At 44.5% G+C, this 17,124-nt stretch overlaps 1 protein-coding gene and 1 long non-coding RNA gene across 13 annotated transcripts in view; one reads left to right on the forward strand and one right to left on the reverse strand.

Moving 5' to 3' along the window:
- The window catches only part of LOC146765988 (uncharacterized), a 31,320-nt gene extending 17,456 nt beyond the window's left edge, over positions 1-13,864 (forward strand). The window contains exon 2 of the long non-coding RNA XR_014958629.1: positions 1-13,864. This exon is cut by the window's left edge and continues 16,342 nt beyond it. This is a non-coding gene — a long non-coding RNA (uncharacterized LOC146765988).
- HORMAD2 (HORMA domain containing 2) overlaps positions 1-17,124 on the reverse strand; it is a 43,487-nt gene that overhangs the window by 23,817 nt on the left and 2,546 nt on the right. For 5 of the 12 annotated variants that reach the window (XM_085592872.1, XM_085592866.1, XM_085592867.1 and 2 more), the window contains 10 exons: positions 16,733-16,817; positions 15,829-15,973; positions 14,180-14,243; positions 13,170-13,206; positions 11,899-11,919; positions 11,182-11,199; positions 9,841-9,908; positions 6,781-6,932; positions 5,968-6,224; positions 5,752-5,818 (listed from right to left, as the gene is read on the reverse strand). In XM_085592872.1, coding sequence (XP_085448998.1) covers positions 5,752-5,818; positions 5,968-6,224; positions 6,781-6,932; positions 9,841-9,908; positions 11,182-11,199; positions 11,899-11,919; positions 13,170-13,206; positions 14,180-14,243; positions 15,829-15,973; positions 16,733-16,777 — 874 coding nt within the window. In that variant the 5' untranslated portion in view covers positions 16,778-16,817. Of the gene's footprint in view, positions 3,260-4,324; positions 4,390-5,751; positions 5,819-5,967; positions 6,225-6,780; positions 6,933-9,840; positions 9,909-11,181; positions 11,200-11,898; positions 11,920-13,169; positions 13,207-14,179; positions 14,244-15,828; positions 15,974-16,732; positions 16,818-17,124 lie in introns of all 12 variants that reach the window. The other 7 variants (XR_014958628.1, XM_085592870.1, XM_085592874.1 and 4 more) reach the window with 5 other exon arrangements.

The raw sequence follows: 17,124 nt of genomic DNA on the forward strand, positions 1-17,124 counted from the left end.
AGCACATGGAATGGCAGCCAGCATGGAAGCGCCACATCTTCCCCCAGATGTCCCTGTGGGACACTGCCAGGGAATTTGAGGGTGCAAGGGTTAAATCTCCCTGGATCTGTGGGGTGACAGGCCTCACCTCTGCATGCAGAGATCACCAGGAAACTGTTTCCAGCACACTAGGGATAACTCATGGAAGGGATGAATGGCCCCAAGACACAGCTAAGGATCTGACGTGAAATGAGAGAAGCCAGGAATTTCCTGACCTCCCTGTCTCACTCCTCCCAGCATGGCCTGAGCTCACAGGAAGGAGAGGCAAGCTCATCTCTGAATCTTTCTCTCTGCATTGCTTAGGTCTGTGTAGCTTCAGCTGGTTTGGAGGAGAAAATGTTCTGGAAACTTCTCATCAGATACACTCTCTTGATAGACAGAGAGAGATAAACCTTGCTGCTTTTTTTCTCTTCTGTGAAAGTTCAAGATAATGACATTGCCACAGAAAAATGCTTTCCTATTGCTCTGCAGAAGACAGGTTTCATCCTTCAACTGCCTTCTGTCATGGCACTTCTGAACATGGTTTGCCTGGGAAAAATCAGACAACAAAGGTCTTGATCTCCAAGCTGTTTTTCTGCAGTTGAACACACTTGTGCTGACCTTCACTTCCAGAAAGAAGCTGTGTACAGCACTGCAGCTCAGCAGGGCACAAGAGCTATGGAATGGTTTGGGCTGGAAGGGATCTTAAAGCACATCTCACTCCACCTCCTCCCTGGGCAGGGACACCTTCCACTAGCCCAGGCTGCTCCAAGCCCAAATCCAACCTGACCTTGGGCACTGCCAGGGATCCAGGGGCAGCCACAGCTGCTCTGGGCACCCTGTGCCAGGGCCTGCCCAGCCTCACAGGGAGAAATTTCTCCCCAGTATCCCACCTAACCCTCTGGCAGTGGGAAACCACTGCCCCTTGTCCTGTCCGTCCAGGCCCTTATTCCAAGTGCCTCTCCAGCTCTCCTGGAGTCCCTTTGGGCACTGGAAGGGGCTCTGATGTCTCTATCAGGGTAACTGACACTGATCCGTGGCACACTAGACAGGTATTACTGCATCATCCATGAAAGTCTGTGTCCACACAGTCCCTTGGAGAAAGAGCATATGGCCAGGTAGCCAAGTCTTCTGCAGAAGGAGCAGCAGCTGGAGGCCAGACAGACTGTCCTCTGAGGCCTAAAGCAGCCCTGATCCACAACACTTAGGTATGAATCTCTCCCCAGACATCTCAGCTGCAGACAGCTCCCATCAGGAGAGCTGATCCACATGGCAGGAGCCTGCCTAAAGCAGCCAGTGAATCCTAGAGCAGAACCCCTGAGCCATCACAGATCCCACTGGGAGGCTCACACAATGCCAAGTGTCAACAAGCTCCCTCATGTCCCACAGCAGTCTGCAAGCACAGCCAGCCCAGCAGCAGGAGCAGTGTCTGGCAGCAGCTGATGAAGCCAGAAACTTGGGAGGCAGAGCTGCCTGGTGTTGTGCTGATCCAGCCACACCAGTCCCAGCTCAGGGAGAGTCAGAGCTCCCTGCATGGCTGCTTCACTGTGCACTGAGACTGTGCTCCAAGGACCACCCCAGAACTTCAGCCCACAGCTTCCTGATGGGAGATAAATGCCTGCAGAGGCGTTCACATGGTCAGATTTTACTCATCTTCTAGTTCTGTTTCATTCCAAACTCATTCCACTGCAACATGTTTGCTTACACGAAGACAAAGCTGACCAAAATCAATTTTCAGGACAAGGACATTCAAGGATGTTTTTTACAAGAGGATAGAAGAGTTTGATGAAGAACTCAGAAGTTATCCCAAGTTCAGTGCAGGACCTCATTCTCATCAGCAGATTTCTAGCAGTTAAACTAATGGGCAGCAATCCTCTATTTCCCCCAACTCTTCACAGCTCCTAAAATGTGAGTGGAAAGAAGGAAGATGCACAAAGATAGCACAGAAGGACAAACCCTTGGCTGATGCAATCAGAAGGCTCCTGAAGCCAGGAGAGGTGAGCTAATTTACATGCTGGTGCCTAACTCTAGATGATTAAGTGCAGAGATGCTCTGCTGGGAAAGGTCAATCTCTCATTTGATCCCAGGATCATCAATCATGAGATGGCAGATAAGAAGCCAGTGGAGTACATGAAAATCTTCCCCCAACTTGCAAAGCCCTCTGTCAGAGACTCTCTGTGACCACTCCTAAAGGCCAGGTCCAGTTCTCACTGGGCAGGAAGAGCTGCTTCTCTTTTGGCAGATCCACATACTCTCACCTCTCCCATGCTGATTAGACAAAAATAAGCCTTTAATACTTTCATTCCTGGTTTTCCTTAAGAGCTCAAGGTCAGCAAGATAATGACAAATAAACTCAATTGCAGTTTTTATTTTTGGTAACCAAGCAATCAGAAGGATTCACCCAGGCTGAAGAGCAGAAAATGTGCTCACCCACATTTCCAAAAGCAGCTTGTGGCTGTGGGTAACGGTTTTGAATTCAGAACTTCTTGAATATCAAATCCCTGTGCAGACAGCAATTTTCTGTGAGACTCCAAATTGTTCTGGTTAGTTTGGAAGATTTCGGCATTCTCACCCCAACCCAAGAACTGGAAAACACTATTAATAGTGTCTGGATGGCAACAAGGTGTTCACATTCACACCCCAACAGGTCTGCTCCTCCCCATCTCACCTACACCTGACCCTGTCAGACAACACCTCAGACTTCCCATCCACCCCAGCTTCTCCTCATTTTTTAGGACAAACTTCACCACCAGCTTGGCCTCCTGATTCACATTGAATACACAATGGTCATTTGTTTTAACCACTTCCTTCAGAAAAGAAGGGAAAGTCCCTCTCATATGGAAAAGAGTGTCAAATTTTTATTAGTGTAAGCTTTACAGTGATGATTCTAACTACTGGTTTGACTTTGTTTTTCCTTAAACTGGCTGAAATATTAGCCAGTTTCTAAGCTATGAGGTTTTAAAAATAGCATCAAAGAATACATTAAGAAAATAATCTCTCAGGGCTTGGGATTTTTTTTAAAGTCTTTGGAAGCACATGATGGATAAAGTGATTCTTCCATTTTTCAACAACTAATGTTGTTTCCACCACCTTCAGACACTCTCACTCCTGCTACCGAATTCTAATGAAATGCACATGCTGAGAGAGGTGTCTGGTGCTGTGCTGGCCATCGTGACAGCCCCAAAAGAAGGTCAGAGCATGAATCAGTGGGGCAACCATGAGTCGCAAACAAAAAAGGCTCCTGTTTTCACAGACAACAGAATAAACAATGATCAGAAGGAAAGCGGAGGATGTGAGACGAAAAAAAAATGTGGTTAAAGTTTGAAAAATACCAGCCTAGGCACACAAGTTCATTTCTAAGATCCAGAGTCAAGGCAAATACCTCACAGATGCCTTTAGAATGACAGCGTGAGTTGCAGTCTGCAGTGCTGTCTGGGTTAGACACCCCGGGATTCTTTTCAACAGGGGCAGGGAAAATTTTAGTAGCAATTTCCTACTCTTGTTAACTTATCCTGTAAAGATGCAGTTTCTGGCCATTCAAGCTCACATGATTCTCAGCTAATTTGAATGGGAGGAGGATCAAGTGGCAAGCCTGGTGGTATTCAGAGATTTGCCATGTCATTGAACAAACCTCTGCACATGCCAGTGAGTTTGGGCTCTGATGGTGACTCAGGGTTTGGCTGGGCAGCCTTCAGGGTGGGATTAATTTTTTACTTATCTAAAACAACTTACCTGGTCTACCCTATTTCTTTAGGTTGCCCCAACAACCATCAAAAAATTATCATTATAACCATCAAAGAATTATCCCTCCAGGGGATAATTCTTCCTACCCTCGAGGGGTGACCAAAAAGGGATAGGATTCATTAGGTACCTGTGACTCACATGTAAAGAAAGTCTGGAAGCAAGAGGGGAGAGGTGAAGACCATATTAGGCAAAAAATATACCCTTCAAACCTAAAATAGAGTAGTGATTTCAGACCCTTAATCCAAAACCACCCACAGGTAAAGAAGCCTGGCTGGGACAGAGATAGGCTCTGTTTGTGTTACTCAGAGGTACCAGCTCCAGAGAACAGAATCAAATTCTGGTACTGGGCAGAGGAAATAAACTGATCGTGGAAAGCTTCTTGCTAAATGCTTGCAGTTTATGTTTACATCCCTCTGCTACTCTGTAGCCTCTCTGTATTGTGATCCTGCACAGTAAATCCACTAATGTTAATTAATTTTACGTCATCTTTGATGATGCAATGATCCATGGCAGCGAGTTCCCCTGTGCCTGGAGTATCTCAGAACCACTAAAGCTTCCTCACCTCCTGACACACCCTTGAGCAAGGCATCCTGTCTGTCTCCTTTATTCCTCTCTTCTTCTTGCTACCTGCAACCCAAACAGCAAAGCAAGATTAGCTGCAAAGTGCTTATTAAAAAAAAAAAAATAGTCTGGAAGCCTGACTAAACCACTGAGGCAAAAATCCCATGAAATTGTGTAAGCTTTGCTCTCAGACACTGCCAGCAGTGGCAGTTTATTCCTAGAAAGAGATATTTCAGCATGAAGTGTCATCTGAACATCAGCTTGCAGCAGCTCTATCAATTATAATCTCCCGTTTAACCTGGATCTAAGGAAACAAAGCTTATGTCTAGACATGCCCTGAGTGTGAGGTGTGGGAGAAAGGAGGGGACATCTCCCTTGGTTAATATTTATTAACCATTCAGACAGTTTCAATAAAATTTGTGGGGGTGTCCAAAGTGCCTCAGTGTCATGAGATGAGACAACTGTTTAGAGAGGGAAGATCCTGTAAAAATCCCCAGAGCAACAAAATGGCAGGAAGTTAATTCCTTATTAGTCATCGGAGAATCTGCAGGAGAAAGACCTGCAAAGGTGATTTCACAGGCAGGGAAGCTGTTTTATCCTACTGCCTGGCAATCCCAGGAATGCTATTTACCATTTTGTCACTAGATGGTATTGTTCCACAAGCTATATCCCAGAGTCTCGAAGGCCAAACAGCATAGTATAGCAGAGGCTGGGTTGATTAAAGGCACAGAAAAGGCTTTTTTTTCTCATGTATTTTAATGTATGTTTTCCCACGTGGAAGTTATTAGCAAAACTCAAACTGTAACAGCTAAAGGAAAAGAGCTTTGTTGAACATGGAGATAATGTAACTCAGTTTTGATGATCTGGGCATTTCTCAAAAAAACTGCTGAGATAAAGAGGTACAAAGATACTGATACAAAATCAAATGTTTCTGTTAACAAACCAAGCATAATCAACCAGCCCTTTGTTACAGTTCAGTCTGACCTGACACAAAATTCAAACAGCCTGACAAACTCTGCTCATCCAAAACCTAAATAGTAGAGAATCACAGAATCATGGAATAGGTTGGGTGGGAAGGGACATTAAAATCAATCCAGTTCGCACCCCCTGCCATGGGCAGGGACACCTTCCACTGTCCCAGGCTGCTCCAAGCCCCATCCAGCCTGACCTTGGAAACTTCCAGGGATCCAGGGGCAGCCACAGCTGCTCTGGGCACCCTGTGCCAGGGCCTGCCCACCCTCAGAGGAAACATTTTTTTCTCTAATATCTCAAATAACCTACTGTAATTAACAGCACTGAATGACCTTACCCAGGACATAGTGTGGAATACATTATGCTGGGATACAATCAGGAGCAGAAGCTCCTTCAGTTTTGAAACTGGGCATTTACCTTTATCTTCAAAGCAAAAAGATGTTTCTGTTTTCCTACCTGCATGGGTGTCACTTTTGTCCCCTTCATGCTCATTTGAATCTGCTCTGACAGGGCAAAGGTGATTCTGTAAAACAAATGATGCTTTGTCTTAATAATATAACCTAAAAAATACATTCAAGTGGTAAATCCATATAGAAAATGTTTCTTTTAAGGAGGTTTTTGCTAGATAAATTCTGTTATTCCGGTGAGAATCAAATAGAGCTATTTCTATACCTTTGTGCACTCCTCCTCCTCCTCATCTTCCTCGCAGTCCAGCCCTTGGTGGGAGATCTCAGTAGGGCCATTCTTCGGGATCAGGTTGCTGTCAGCCCTCTTCACCCTCTTCTTCTCAGTTGTCACTCTGACTTTCATGAAGTGGAAATCAGTGGACACTGAGCCCACTTTCAGGTTGATGGGATCCCCAGCAAACAAGAGGTCACCAGGGCTGCCATCTTCCTTGAAGCCAGGGGGCTGGTAATCCTTGGGAGTGACTGCACAGGGAGAGGGAACCGCGTGAGGGAAACCAAGTTCCATCTCTCCCTAGTCTGATTTAGAAAGAGCAGATATGAACCAGCTTCAAGTAACATCAACTACTAAAAATATTTAGTTTATTTTTATTTTTGTTTTAGGAGGAAGGGACAGAATGCAAAGAGTAAAATGAGCTGAGCAAATGTTATCATGGAGCTCAAAGAAAATAATTACTTTAAGATGCTGAAATACCATTAAAGTGCTGAAACAAAACCTGACATTGCTTGTTCCTTAAGGAAACAAACCCAAAAAAAAAAAAAAAAAACAAACCAGGGAAAAAAGATTTTTCCCTTTCACACCACATAGCTGTACTTCTTATATGGATTTCAAACCTTTCCTAAAAACATCTGCTATCCCTGTGCATCAGAAAGATTTACTGTGTTACACCATTTCTCAGTGCTTTCAGCCAACAGCTTTTCCAATCTCACCTTTTCTATGCTTTATTTTATTCACAGGGCTCACACTTATTACAGAGACTGATGGAACTCTTCCCCAAGGCACACACTGCTCTCCACCTACCATGGTTGTAGTAGAGCAGTTTCATGCTCAGGGTGATGTCATTGGGCAGTGGCCCCAGGTCCTGCATGAGCAGGTACAGGGTCCTGAGCAGGAGTCTGCTGGCCTGTTTGACATCCTTGCTGCACAGCCCCGCCACAAACTCCCTGTGGTTGCTACAATCGGAAGAAGAATAATGGATTTGTTATCCTCAGACATGAATATTCATGATCCAATTACACACACAGAGCACCCACTGACTTGCCTGAAACCACCAGTGACAAAGCTACAATGTCTTTATGTCATTTCCAGAAGAACAGGGAAGTGAAACAGGCTCCAGGGATGGGGCGGCATCCGCAGAACACCCGCTCCAAACTCAGAGGCCTGGCATTTACATTTGAACAGACTTGGGAGCTGGGGCAACCATTACACAAATGTCATGACTCACTTGTTTGAACATGATTAAATTGGATCAAAGGACCATAAAACAAGTGCCTTTCACCTAAGCAATTTCAGGAATGAGAGGAATGAGTTGAGGATCCCATCTAAAGCCGATTCATCACGGGGCTATTTTCAAGTCCATTCTGCAGTTTTTGAAGAGAACTGAATTGCATGTTCTCACTCAATTCCATGTAAGAAAAAGCAGCTCAGAGGCACATTTTTCAGCAGTGACAAAGGGGGCATTCCTCTCACCTCCTTCACCCATTCAAATGTCAGCTGGCTGCTTCAAGCCAGCAGTACAGACAGAGACCCATGGGTGGCATGAGTGGGATGAATGGCACTCCAGAGGAGTTTGTTTCTCTTTGATTAAAACTGAGGTAGATGAGATGAGCAACTCAGAGCAGCCAGCCAACTTCAGACAGAGCAGATGAATCACTGTGTGACTAAGGGACCTGAACTTCCCTAACTTTCAATGAGAAGGGGTCATAAAGATGTGTAGCTCCTTCATCACATCTTTGGAAGACCCCTGACATTATGCATAGGCTGGAGGGTGCCCAACACAATCAGCCCAAATTGCATCAAAAGCAGTAAAAACTAACCCAAGAATATCCCAGGATAAAGCTGACTGACTGAATGGCTCTCAGAAAGGAATAAATTAAGACCAATTCCCCCTTCCAGGTGAACTTCTTCAGGTCATGTAAATGGGGTAGCTGTGGAACAGCTTGACTCCCCAAGGTAAGGAATCACAGCATCATTTAGGTTGGAAAAGACGTCTAAGATCATGAAGTACAAATTCTGTGGTATTAGATGTGCATTGTGATCCTTGATTAAATCCTGCATGTTCAGAAACATACAGTGAGAGGAAAATACTGGCAGTGCCTAAAGTGGAATATCCATCACCATTACAAACTGTGGGATTACCAGATCAGAAATGGCAGAAGGAAAGTTCGTAAGAAAAAAACGGAAATGAGATATCCATGGGAATTAACAGGTCAAGCACTGCTTCAATATGGGAATAACACTGAGAATTTGATGCAGGATGGAGTAAAAAAGCAGAAGATAAGGAACAGAACTTTGGAAGGAGAGGGATCTGTGGCAAGGAATTCCCCCAAAATCCATCTAAAATAAGAAAAGGATGGTTTAGGAAAAAGTTTCCCCTTACCCCTTGGAGGTGATGCTGCAGCCCCACAAAACCTCTCTCCCAGAGTTTGCACAGGACAACTGCTGCAGGTGTAAAAGGCAGGGTTATCAGCTGAAGGAGCTGATAGCAAAGATAACACAATTCCCTGATCTGTGCCAGAACTCTGGATTATTAAAGACTGCAGGGACATGCATGGCCATGCCACAGCACTGCCAATCCCCAAGGAAGCAGGGCCCACGAATCCAGTGCCACAGGCTCTGGAGCCTCAGAGCACATGCAAGCATTACAGCAAGTTAGCTTGGCCTCTCCCTGGATGACACAAAGGACACCCCAGCTCCATGTGGGGACTGTCCTTATTTCTAGGAATTAATAAGTAAGGCTGATTAAAACCCCAAAGTACTCAAGGACTATCTATTATCTTTCAAATCCCAGATCTCCTCTTCCCCTCAGTGTGAGGACAATGGACAGCAGCTTCAAAGCAGAAATGGATGGCGTAGATAATTTAGATTTGCCCAAAAGAAAATAATTTTGCCTTATGGTACAAATTATTTGGATGTGCTTAGAGAAAGAGCAGCTAGGGGCATACTCCAGGAGTGCTGGGGAGAAGCTTCCTGAGGAGCACACAAGACAGCAGAGCTCTCTTGCTGTCCAGGCAGGTTCCAAGATCCATCTTTCACCCATGCCAACTGCAGAACAAAGTAAAAGCAGGTTAATTATTTTTCTTTGCTTTGGTTATAGCAAATGGCCTTTGATAGTATTTATTTGAAGTTCCACAGGATTATGGGCTACTAAACACAGCTTTAAATAGCTAACAGAGAGTGCCAAAAAGAGGCAAAAAGCTGCTACTTCCTGCCACATGTTTTGCCCATTAGCTCAGGCACCCTAAGTGAAAGTTCTCTCAGGTCACCCACACAGGGCTGCTCAAGCAGAACACGTATGCAAATGCTCAAGGGAAAAAAAAAAATCCTGGGCCCAGGATCATGGTGAAAGGGCTCAAACCTAAGCAAGCTTCATCTGAAAGCACGAGGCTGCCTGATGGAAATGCAAGAGACAGAAGAAAGCTCAACAACTGGGCTGGTTTCTGCATGGCCTCCCTGACAAGGCATCATCTCTGCCAACTGTCCTTGGCTCAGGTGTACTCTGAGGGCCTTGTGGTGCTATGTAAGAGCATTTCAGCTCATCCTCCCAGCAGTTCATACTCTGTAAGGTGAATATCCTCAACTCTGATGGTATTTACAGCTGCTTAATGACTTGGACCTGCTTAAACTACAGAATCACAGGATGGTTTGGGTTGAAGTGACCTTAAAGCTCATATTGCCCTCCCCCCCTGCCATCTGCACAGACACCTTCCATTAAACCAGGTTCCTCCATCCAGCCTTGCTTTGGACACTTTCAGGGATGAGGAGTCCACAACCTCTGTGGTAAATCATGAAGTGCAGGTTCTTAATGCTTCAAGAATATAGTTTTTAGTGTAACCCTGAGAAATCAACCTAAATGCTTACCTGCTGATGTCCATTTGGGGCACCTTGTTTTTGTACTTGAATTTGAATTGATACATTTCAGTGACTGTCTAGAGATGTAAAAAGAGACAGAAGCAGAAATAAATCACTTTGAGAAACAAGATGTGTCCTGAGCTTGGAGAGTCCTTTCACACTCTCTGCCAGAGCACAGAATTAATCTAGTGATATGCTGACACTTTTAACCCTATTATTGCTTGCAAAATCTTTGGCAAATTCTCTTAGCAGCTACATCTTACCTAGCACTGGAAGAATCACAACAAAATTACAAACTTCCTGCCTCCTCCTTCCACTTCCTCTGTGGGTCTGGCTCTACAACTTCAGTCTCTAGCAAGGCTCCAGGGCTGGGCAATCCTCCCAGTGTCCCTTGCTAAAGGAAAACTGGGAAGCTGCACAGGTGACCAGTGTCACAAGGAAGCATGGTATTGTGCTCTGTATGGGGACAAGGGCCTGGAGGACTCTTCCCACAGGGAAATCCAAACAATATTGCATGGAAAAAAGTTGCTGAACTTCACTGGTCTCGGACTCTTTTTAAGGTAGGCAAAAATAGTGGATGATTTTCCATTTACAAGAATTAGAGAATAAAGCAATTAGGAAGAATAGACAGCTTCCCCCCAAGAGAAAGGGTCTATTGTACACTAGTTCCATGCCTATAATTCACTTTTTCCGGAGACAATGAGGTCGATTAGTAGGAGCTCAGTTGAGCTCTAAACTTTGAGCTTTCCTTGCAAATCCCAGCCTTGGCATGGCTCAGCTCCTGACTCTGAGGTGGCATGCAGCAGAACTGGAACCAGGTTCAGATGCAAAGGGTCTGAAGCTGTTCTCTGATCCCCAGCGTGGATGCAGACCCTCAGTCCTGGATCACACCCCCCAGATGAAACGAAACAGAAACACAATAGGGAACACCAAGAGGTGGAGGCACTACCCAACATACCCATCCAGATCTGAAGGGATTCCTGACTTCTGTCCTACACCTCTCTGCATGACAAACCAGCTCTTTTCATCAGATCTGTTAAAAAGGTGGTTTGCTAACGAGTAATGTTGAATTTCCCACTTTTCCTCTTTGGGAAAAGAAAACAAAATTGTGAACATGCCCATTAGTTGCCTGCTAACATCCCTGCCTGAGGCCTTGGTGGGCCCTCAGCCGGGTGTTTGATCACAATGCAGCTCACTGAGCTGGCATTCTGGAGTGAAGGCACAGGAACAGAAATGGGGTCACCAAGGAGCTATGTCAGGGTAGGACTTAAGCCTCCACTCCACTCTGAATACAAATGTACTCACCCATGCCTTCAGCTGCCTCAAAGATTAATTAAGACTCTTTCTTACCTCGGGATTGGTGTAAATCTGTTACAAGAAAGCACAGTGAGGACATTCTCCCTGGGACAACTTGAACCAGTGACTAACAAGGATATTTTCAGTTTACACAGAGACTATGCTATCTTTAGTATGGGATCAGAAAAAGGAATGGCTGGGAAAGAGCCTTCCTCTATCTGCAGTCAATACTTACCACTTCAAAGACAGGTAGAAAACAGTCATGTGTGCAATATTGGAGGAATGAGGTCAATTCCCATTCCAGCCCTCACAGGCAGCTACTGATGCCTGAGATTTAACTGCTCAGATGATGCACAGAGTAGATGATGAGCAAAACTCCTGGTGCTTTGCAGGGGGCTGGGGCCAACAGCTGCCTATGGAACTACCAGTGTGTGGTTTTTCCAGGATCAGATTAATAAGGAGTACCTTTATGCAGGGGGAAATGGAGAGGACATGGCAGCTTCCATGATAGGAATCACATGCAAATGCCTCTCAGAGTTTAAGGACACAAATAATGCCTCAGTCAGAAATCTGACATGCTGAGAAAAACATTCCCATGCAGCCTTGAACTCTACATTTACTGTATCTAAGAAAGGTCACAGCTCTATTAAAAATCACACACATTTTTGCTTCTCCATAAAAAAGGCACAAATGGGTTGACCACAACCTTGACTCTGTATCTCCTTCAAGCAGTGAAGGGGAGAGAAAACAATTTTGTATTCATTTACTTACTGCAAGGACAGCCACGTGTAGCTAAGGAGGGAAACCCAAAACAAAACACAAAATCAACATCTAATCTTAGCGGGTAAGGAAAAGCAAGTCCTATCAAACCCTGATTGCCTACACAGGGAGAAGGAATAGATACACTCAACAAACCAGTAGTTAAAACCCTTTTTGCAGATTCTTCCTAGCACAGCATCAGCAACACCTAGTGGCCAGTTTGCCCGCCTTGACACAGTTTCCCAAAAACAACTCCATGCCCAGTAATCCCCCTTGGGACTCCTTTCAAACAAATCCCCAAATACTGGTTTAAAACTCTTCAGAAGAGCACCCATCCCTACTGAAGGTTAATATTTGCTTTCTGCTAGGAATTTTTTCCAAAGGTATTTAATTTATGCTCTATCAGGGAATTGCACATGGGACTGCCCTTAAAAACAATCTTATAACTTGCATTAAATCCCTCAGTTTTTCCTTAATCCTTGTCAAACTATTAATTTATGTCTCTCATAAATAACAAAGTGCTAAATATCTCCTAGAGCTGTCAGCAAGCGCTAAACTGCGTTCACAACACTGTTAATTGTGCACACTGATAGTTGTACTGATGTCTGAGGAACACTCAGATCATCAGTGTCAGAACCACCAGTGCTCCACCTGGTCTGGAGGAGCTGGGTGAACAGTGCTGACACAGAGGACAGCAGCTGGTGCTTTTTCCTGTGCAGGACAGTTTTTATGTGAGAATCAGCAAGGAATATGAGCACTTGCTAGCTGGTTTTGTCCTGAAGTAGTTACATACCTTATTTGGTGAATTAAGGGGGAAAAAAGGGATAAATTCTAAGCCTGAGAGAAAAGCCAGGAGGGTTAGAGAACATGAGATGAAGCGGAAAGATTAGGGAAAAGGAGATGAAGGACAGCAGAAGCAGAGAACCTCTTTCAAGAAAAAAACAGGCCGGAGATCCAGATCGCAGCTCTGCCTGGCAGGATCTCAATCAGATGTAAGAGAACACAGATGTGGAGCACAGAATTAAGGAAAATCCATTGCAGGCTGCAAATTGGCTCCCACAACATGGACAGGAGAGCCCAGAGAAAGTAGATAGGATTTGAGCTCAAGGCATAAAATCCCAAATCTCATATTGAGGGCAGGGTCTTTCCCTTGTTCCACAGCTGTAAATGTTGTTCTGAGCATCAAAGATCACAACAGAAATAGAGCAGGAATGGAAGGATAGTTTTGTCCTTACTTTATTAAAAAATAGGACACTCTAATAAAAAGTGAAAAAAACACTTACATACTGCTTCTCCAAAGCATCAAAACAACCTTGAATCCTGCCATGGAAAAAAACACATGTTAATACTAACCAGCAATATTTATCTCCTGATCTGTAAACATACTCATTAGATGTGGGCTAAAGGGCATTTTTTCTGGAATTAGGTCAACACAACCAACAACATTTGGGACTTGTGAAGTCCTTTTCAGGTCAGTCCCGAAGGCAACATTCTCCTTTCTGCATCTGTGCACTGTTTATACTTCTGGGGCATTATCCTGTCAGTCCAGAGCTTGCTTGGATCCTGCCAAAGACAAGGATTGGAGGCCAAAGGCTGGCTCTGAGTGTGTCCCTGCTCACTGCTCTGTTCCAGCTCCCCAGCCAGAGCTTTGATGGCTCTTTTCCCATCAGCCTTGTACAGAGCTCGGCTCAATCTGAACACGTCTGGTCTTGTAAGTCTTTGTTATCTGATGCAGAGTTTACAGCAATGGATTTTCTCAAAGTAGTAAATATTATTTAAAGCAGCAGTGGCCAGAAATTTACTCTTAGAGTCAAAGGATGTGCAGTAAGGTATCTCCCCAGCACACCAGGGACAGTTTTTATGTTTGTTGGGAAGATGCCAACTGTAAAATACATCCTGTAGAAAACTGTGGAGTTCTTAGAGAGGGAGATAAAATATTGTACATACTGAAAAACAAGTGCAAGAATCCCTATCAAAATGAAACTAGAAAAAACTAAACACAACAGAAAGGATCTCATGACAGTCTTTACCCTCTCTCTGCACCTCTGCTGCCACATGTGCTCTGGGGCCTGACCATGACCTCACTGCAGCCAACACTTCCACAGACCTTGAACTCACATGATCTCAGTCACTAATTCTGTCCTGCTTACACAGAGGCAAGCACCCCCAGCTGCAGTGGGAGCTCCCCTGGCACCAGGGCACAATGTTTTCCAGTTCAGGAAGAAGAAGAATGCAGGGGTAAATGTCTCCTACTCAGCACAATCTTGTCTTGGTTTCGCTGTTACTCACTTACCACTTGACTATCTGCAATGATCCCAGACAGCTTTTATCTTCTCGGAGAATTTTTAGACAGAGGTCTGCAAAACCAGATTTAGCACATAGTTACAATCCTTATCACAGCTCTTGGGCAAACACTGAAACTAAGCCAGTCCATCCTCCCTTTTTTGGATAAAAGCTTTATCTGAAGGTCCTTCCTGAGCGGAAATGTTGGGTTTCCACCAAGTCCCAGGTGGGCTGACACAAGCTTATTGCTGGGTTTGTAAATGTCAGAGCTTTCCTCAGAAGCCCTGGGCTCTCCCAGAAGAAGGGATGGAGTTACAACTTTATTACAAAACACCAGCAGCTTTATCATAAAACACCAGAAGCTTTATCCTCTCCTCCTTTCCATCCTCGAGCATTCCCTAACACCTTCCCTTCTGCATTCAGACTTCACCAACATCCATGTGAAGTGATGCTCCAATGACTGTGCTCACAATAAACTTTCTGTGAAGCTTTTCCACACAGCTCCTTCTACCTGTGTTCCCAGCATTCAGAATGGCAAAAGGCACACCTGTCCTACAGGAGAAAAGGGGCATTAATAACACTTTAGGGTTCAACAAGGGGCCTTTGAAGACGTGAGCAGGCCGGATGTTAACACCCCTCATCAAAGAGGCACTAGACAGACCTGACATTTGACCAGTGGCTTTTCAGGGTTAGGGATCAAGAACTAATTTGGGATTTCTGTGCCTTCAACCAAATCTACAAAGTACATGTGCACATTTTTCAGGGCAACTAATGCCATAAGGGACAACAAAGAAATGGACTGGAATTCATGGGGACATTTCACACTTTGAAGATGTTCATAAATCAAAGCATCACTAAATTCTTGGGATCATGTGACAAGAGTTTGGTTCTGGAAGTTCTTTTTTTTTTTCTTATAAAGTTCTGATTCCCAAAGCACATATGAAATAGTTTTCATGGAAATAAACCCCAAATCCCAATAATGAAATGGTTTTACACTGAAGGAGGGATGATTTAGATTAGACATAAGTAAGGTTTTTATAATGAGGGTGGTAAAGCACTGGCACAGGTTGCCCACAGAGAAGGTTGATGCTCCATTCCTGCAAATATTCAAGGTCAGGTTGAATGGGGTTTGGAGCAATCTGGTCTACTGGAAGGTGTCTCTACCCATGGCAGAGGGTTGGACTTGATGGTCTTTAAAAAGTCCCATCCAACCCAAACCATCCTACAATTCTATAAAAACCGACAAATCTAATTTCAGCCTCCCAATGAAAACTAAAAATGTGAACCTCATGGGTTCAAAGATCAAAAAAAAATTAGAAGATTCCAATAGGAGTAAACTTTTAAAACTTTCTGAGTCACTCTCCTGGCTCTGAAACCTGATTCATGGGGCTGGCAAAGCCAAGGAATTACTCTAAAGCAAGAGGAACACCAACAGAAAAGCCAGAAGCTCAAGGTTGTCTTCCATGCTCTCTGTCAGAAGTCCTGTCTGCACCCAGACTTGAGAAGATTTGAGAATCTGTAGCCAACTCCCACCCAAAGTGAAGACACACACACGTGCAGCCAGAAGATAACAGATAAAGCAGATTATAGGTAAAAGGCAGATTACAGGTAAAATGCAATGAGTAGAAAGAAGTCCTCAGCACAAACTGCAGGGGTTACCATCCAGATAGCGTGTGCCATAGGAGCTCTCTGGGAACAGCCCCCTCATGTAGGTTATGCAGGACACGGAGATGGCCAGGAGCCTTTTCACCAGCATCAGGGACTGCTGCTCTGTGGTGATGCTCTCAGGGAACAGCACTGCTTCCTGGAAAAGCATGGCAAGGCCAGAAATAGCACCTTCTTAAGTGTAACACGATTAGATTTAGAAACAAGTCTCAGAAGGTGGGAAGAGGGTAACTTAGAAATTTTAAGGTTTCTCTGGTATTTAAGCTAGGCAGGGAAGACTCATGTGTGAGGTGGGTGGATTAAATGATTTAAGGGCAGAGATCAATAGATCTGACATCATTACTCAGATGTAGAGTGTACTGGTTGGATGAGCCCTCCCCTTTATCACATTCCCACCCCCTCCACTATACCAATGCTGGCACTTAACAGACAGCCGCCCCTCAAAAAGGTGAGCAGTTTTAATGGTGGAGGCACACAAGCGCCAGGGCTGGTGTGGCAGCCACCGCTGTACCAAAGGCTGCTCTTTTGAGCTCTGACAGCAGCCTGAGTTGCCAACAGAGTGATTTTAACTCCAAGCTGTAAAACAGCACCTGGAGCTACAGTAAATACACACTGCGTGATGCCAACACAAAAAATGCAGTGGACACTGCACTAAATTTAGTTCTTCTATTACTTTATTGCTTTCTTCCTGCTAATAAAGCTCTGTGCACAGCTAATGAGCCTACATTTATTGAGTCAAATCATGTCAGAGCCCCACACTGCCTCTCACTGAATTGGAATTAATCCAACTAAGAACAGTGCAGAGAAGAGAAAGATTTCCCTCCTCTGTAGGCAGAGGTGTGCCAGGTCCCATACCGAGAGCTAAGATTGTCTGCACCACCATATTTTAATTTTTTACCTTAGAGGGCTTTTTCTTTTGCTTGACTAGCTGCTGAGCAGCCATCCTGTGTTTCAAAGACCTGCCTTCCACTTGTAACTAAACCCTGTAAAATAAAGAAGATATGAAACACGTAGAAAGCACAGTTACTGCTATTTCTCATCTATATTAAAGTAAGAATGAAATTCCTCGGAGTTTGAAAGCTAATTGCCAGGAAGGACAGGTAAAGTAAAGCAAACCAAGGGTACTCCATGGCACTGAACCTACAGAGCATGAAAACTCCTGCTCACTGGTAAACAATCAATAGTATTTGAAATTCAGGGCCACAACTGCACCTGGTGTCAGTCGGTGCCACTTCAGAATGCATTTCTCATATTCCAAACCACAACTGTTAATTCCTACAACCATTAGAA

The sequence above is a fragment of the Lonchura striata genome, chromosome 15 (assembly GCF_050655825.1).
Source record: "Lonchura striata isolate lonStrDom1 chromosome 15, ASM5065582v1, whole genome shotgun sequence".
Lineage (NCBI taxonomy): Eukaryota > Metazoa > Chordata > Aves > Passeriformes > Estrildidae > Lonchura > Lonchura striata.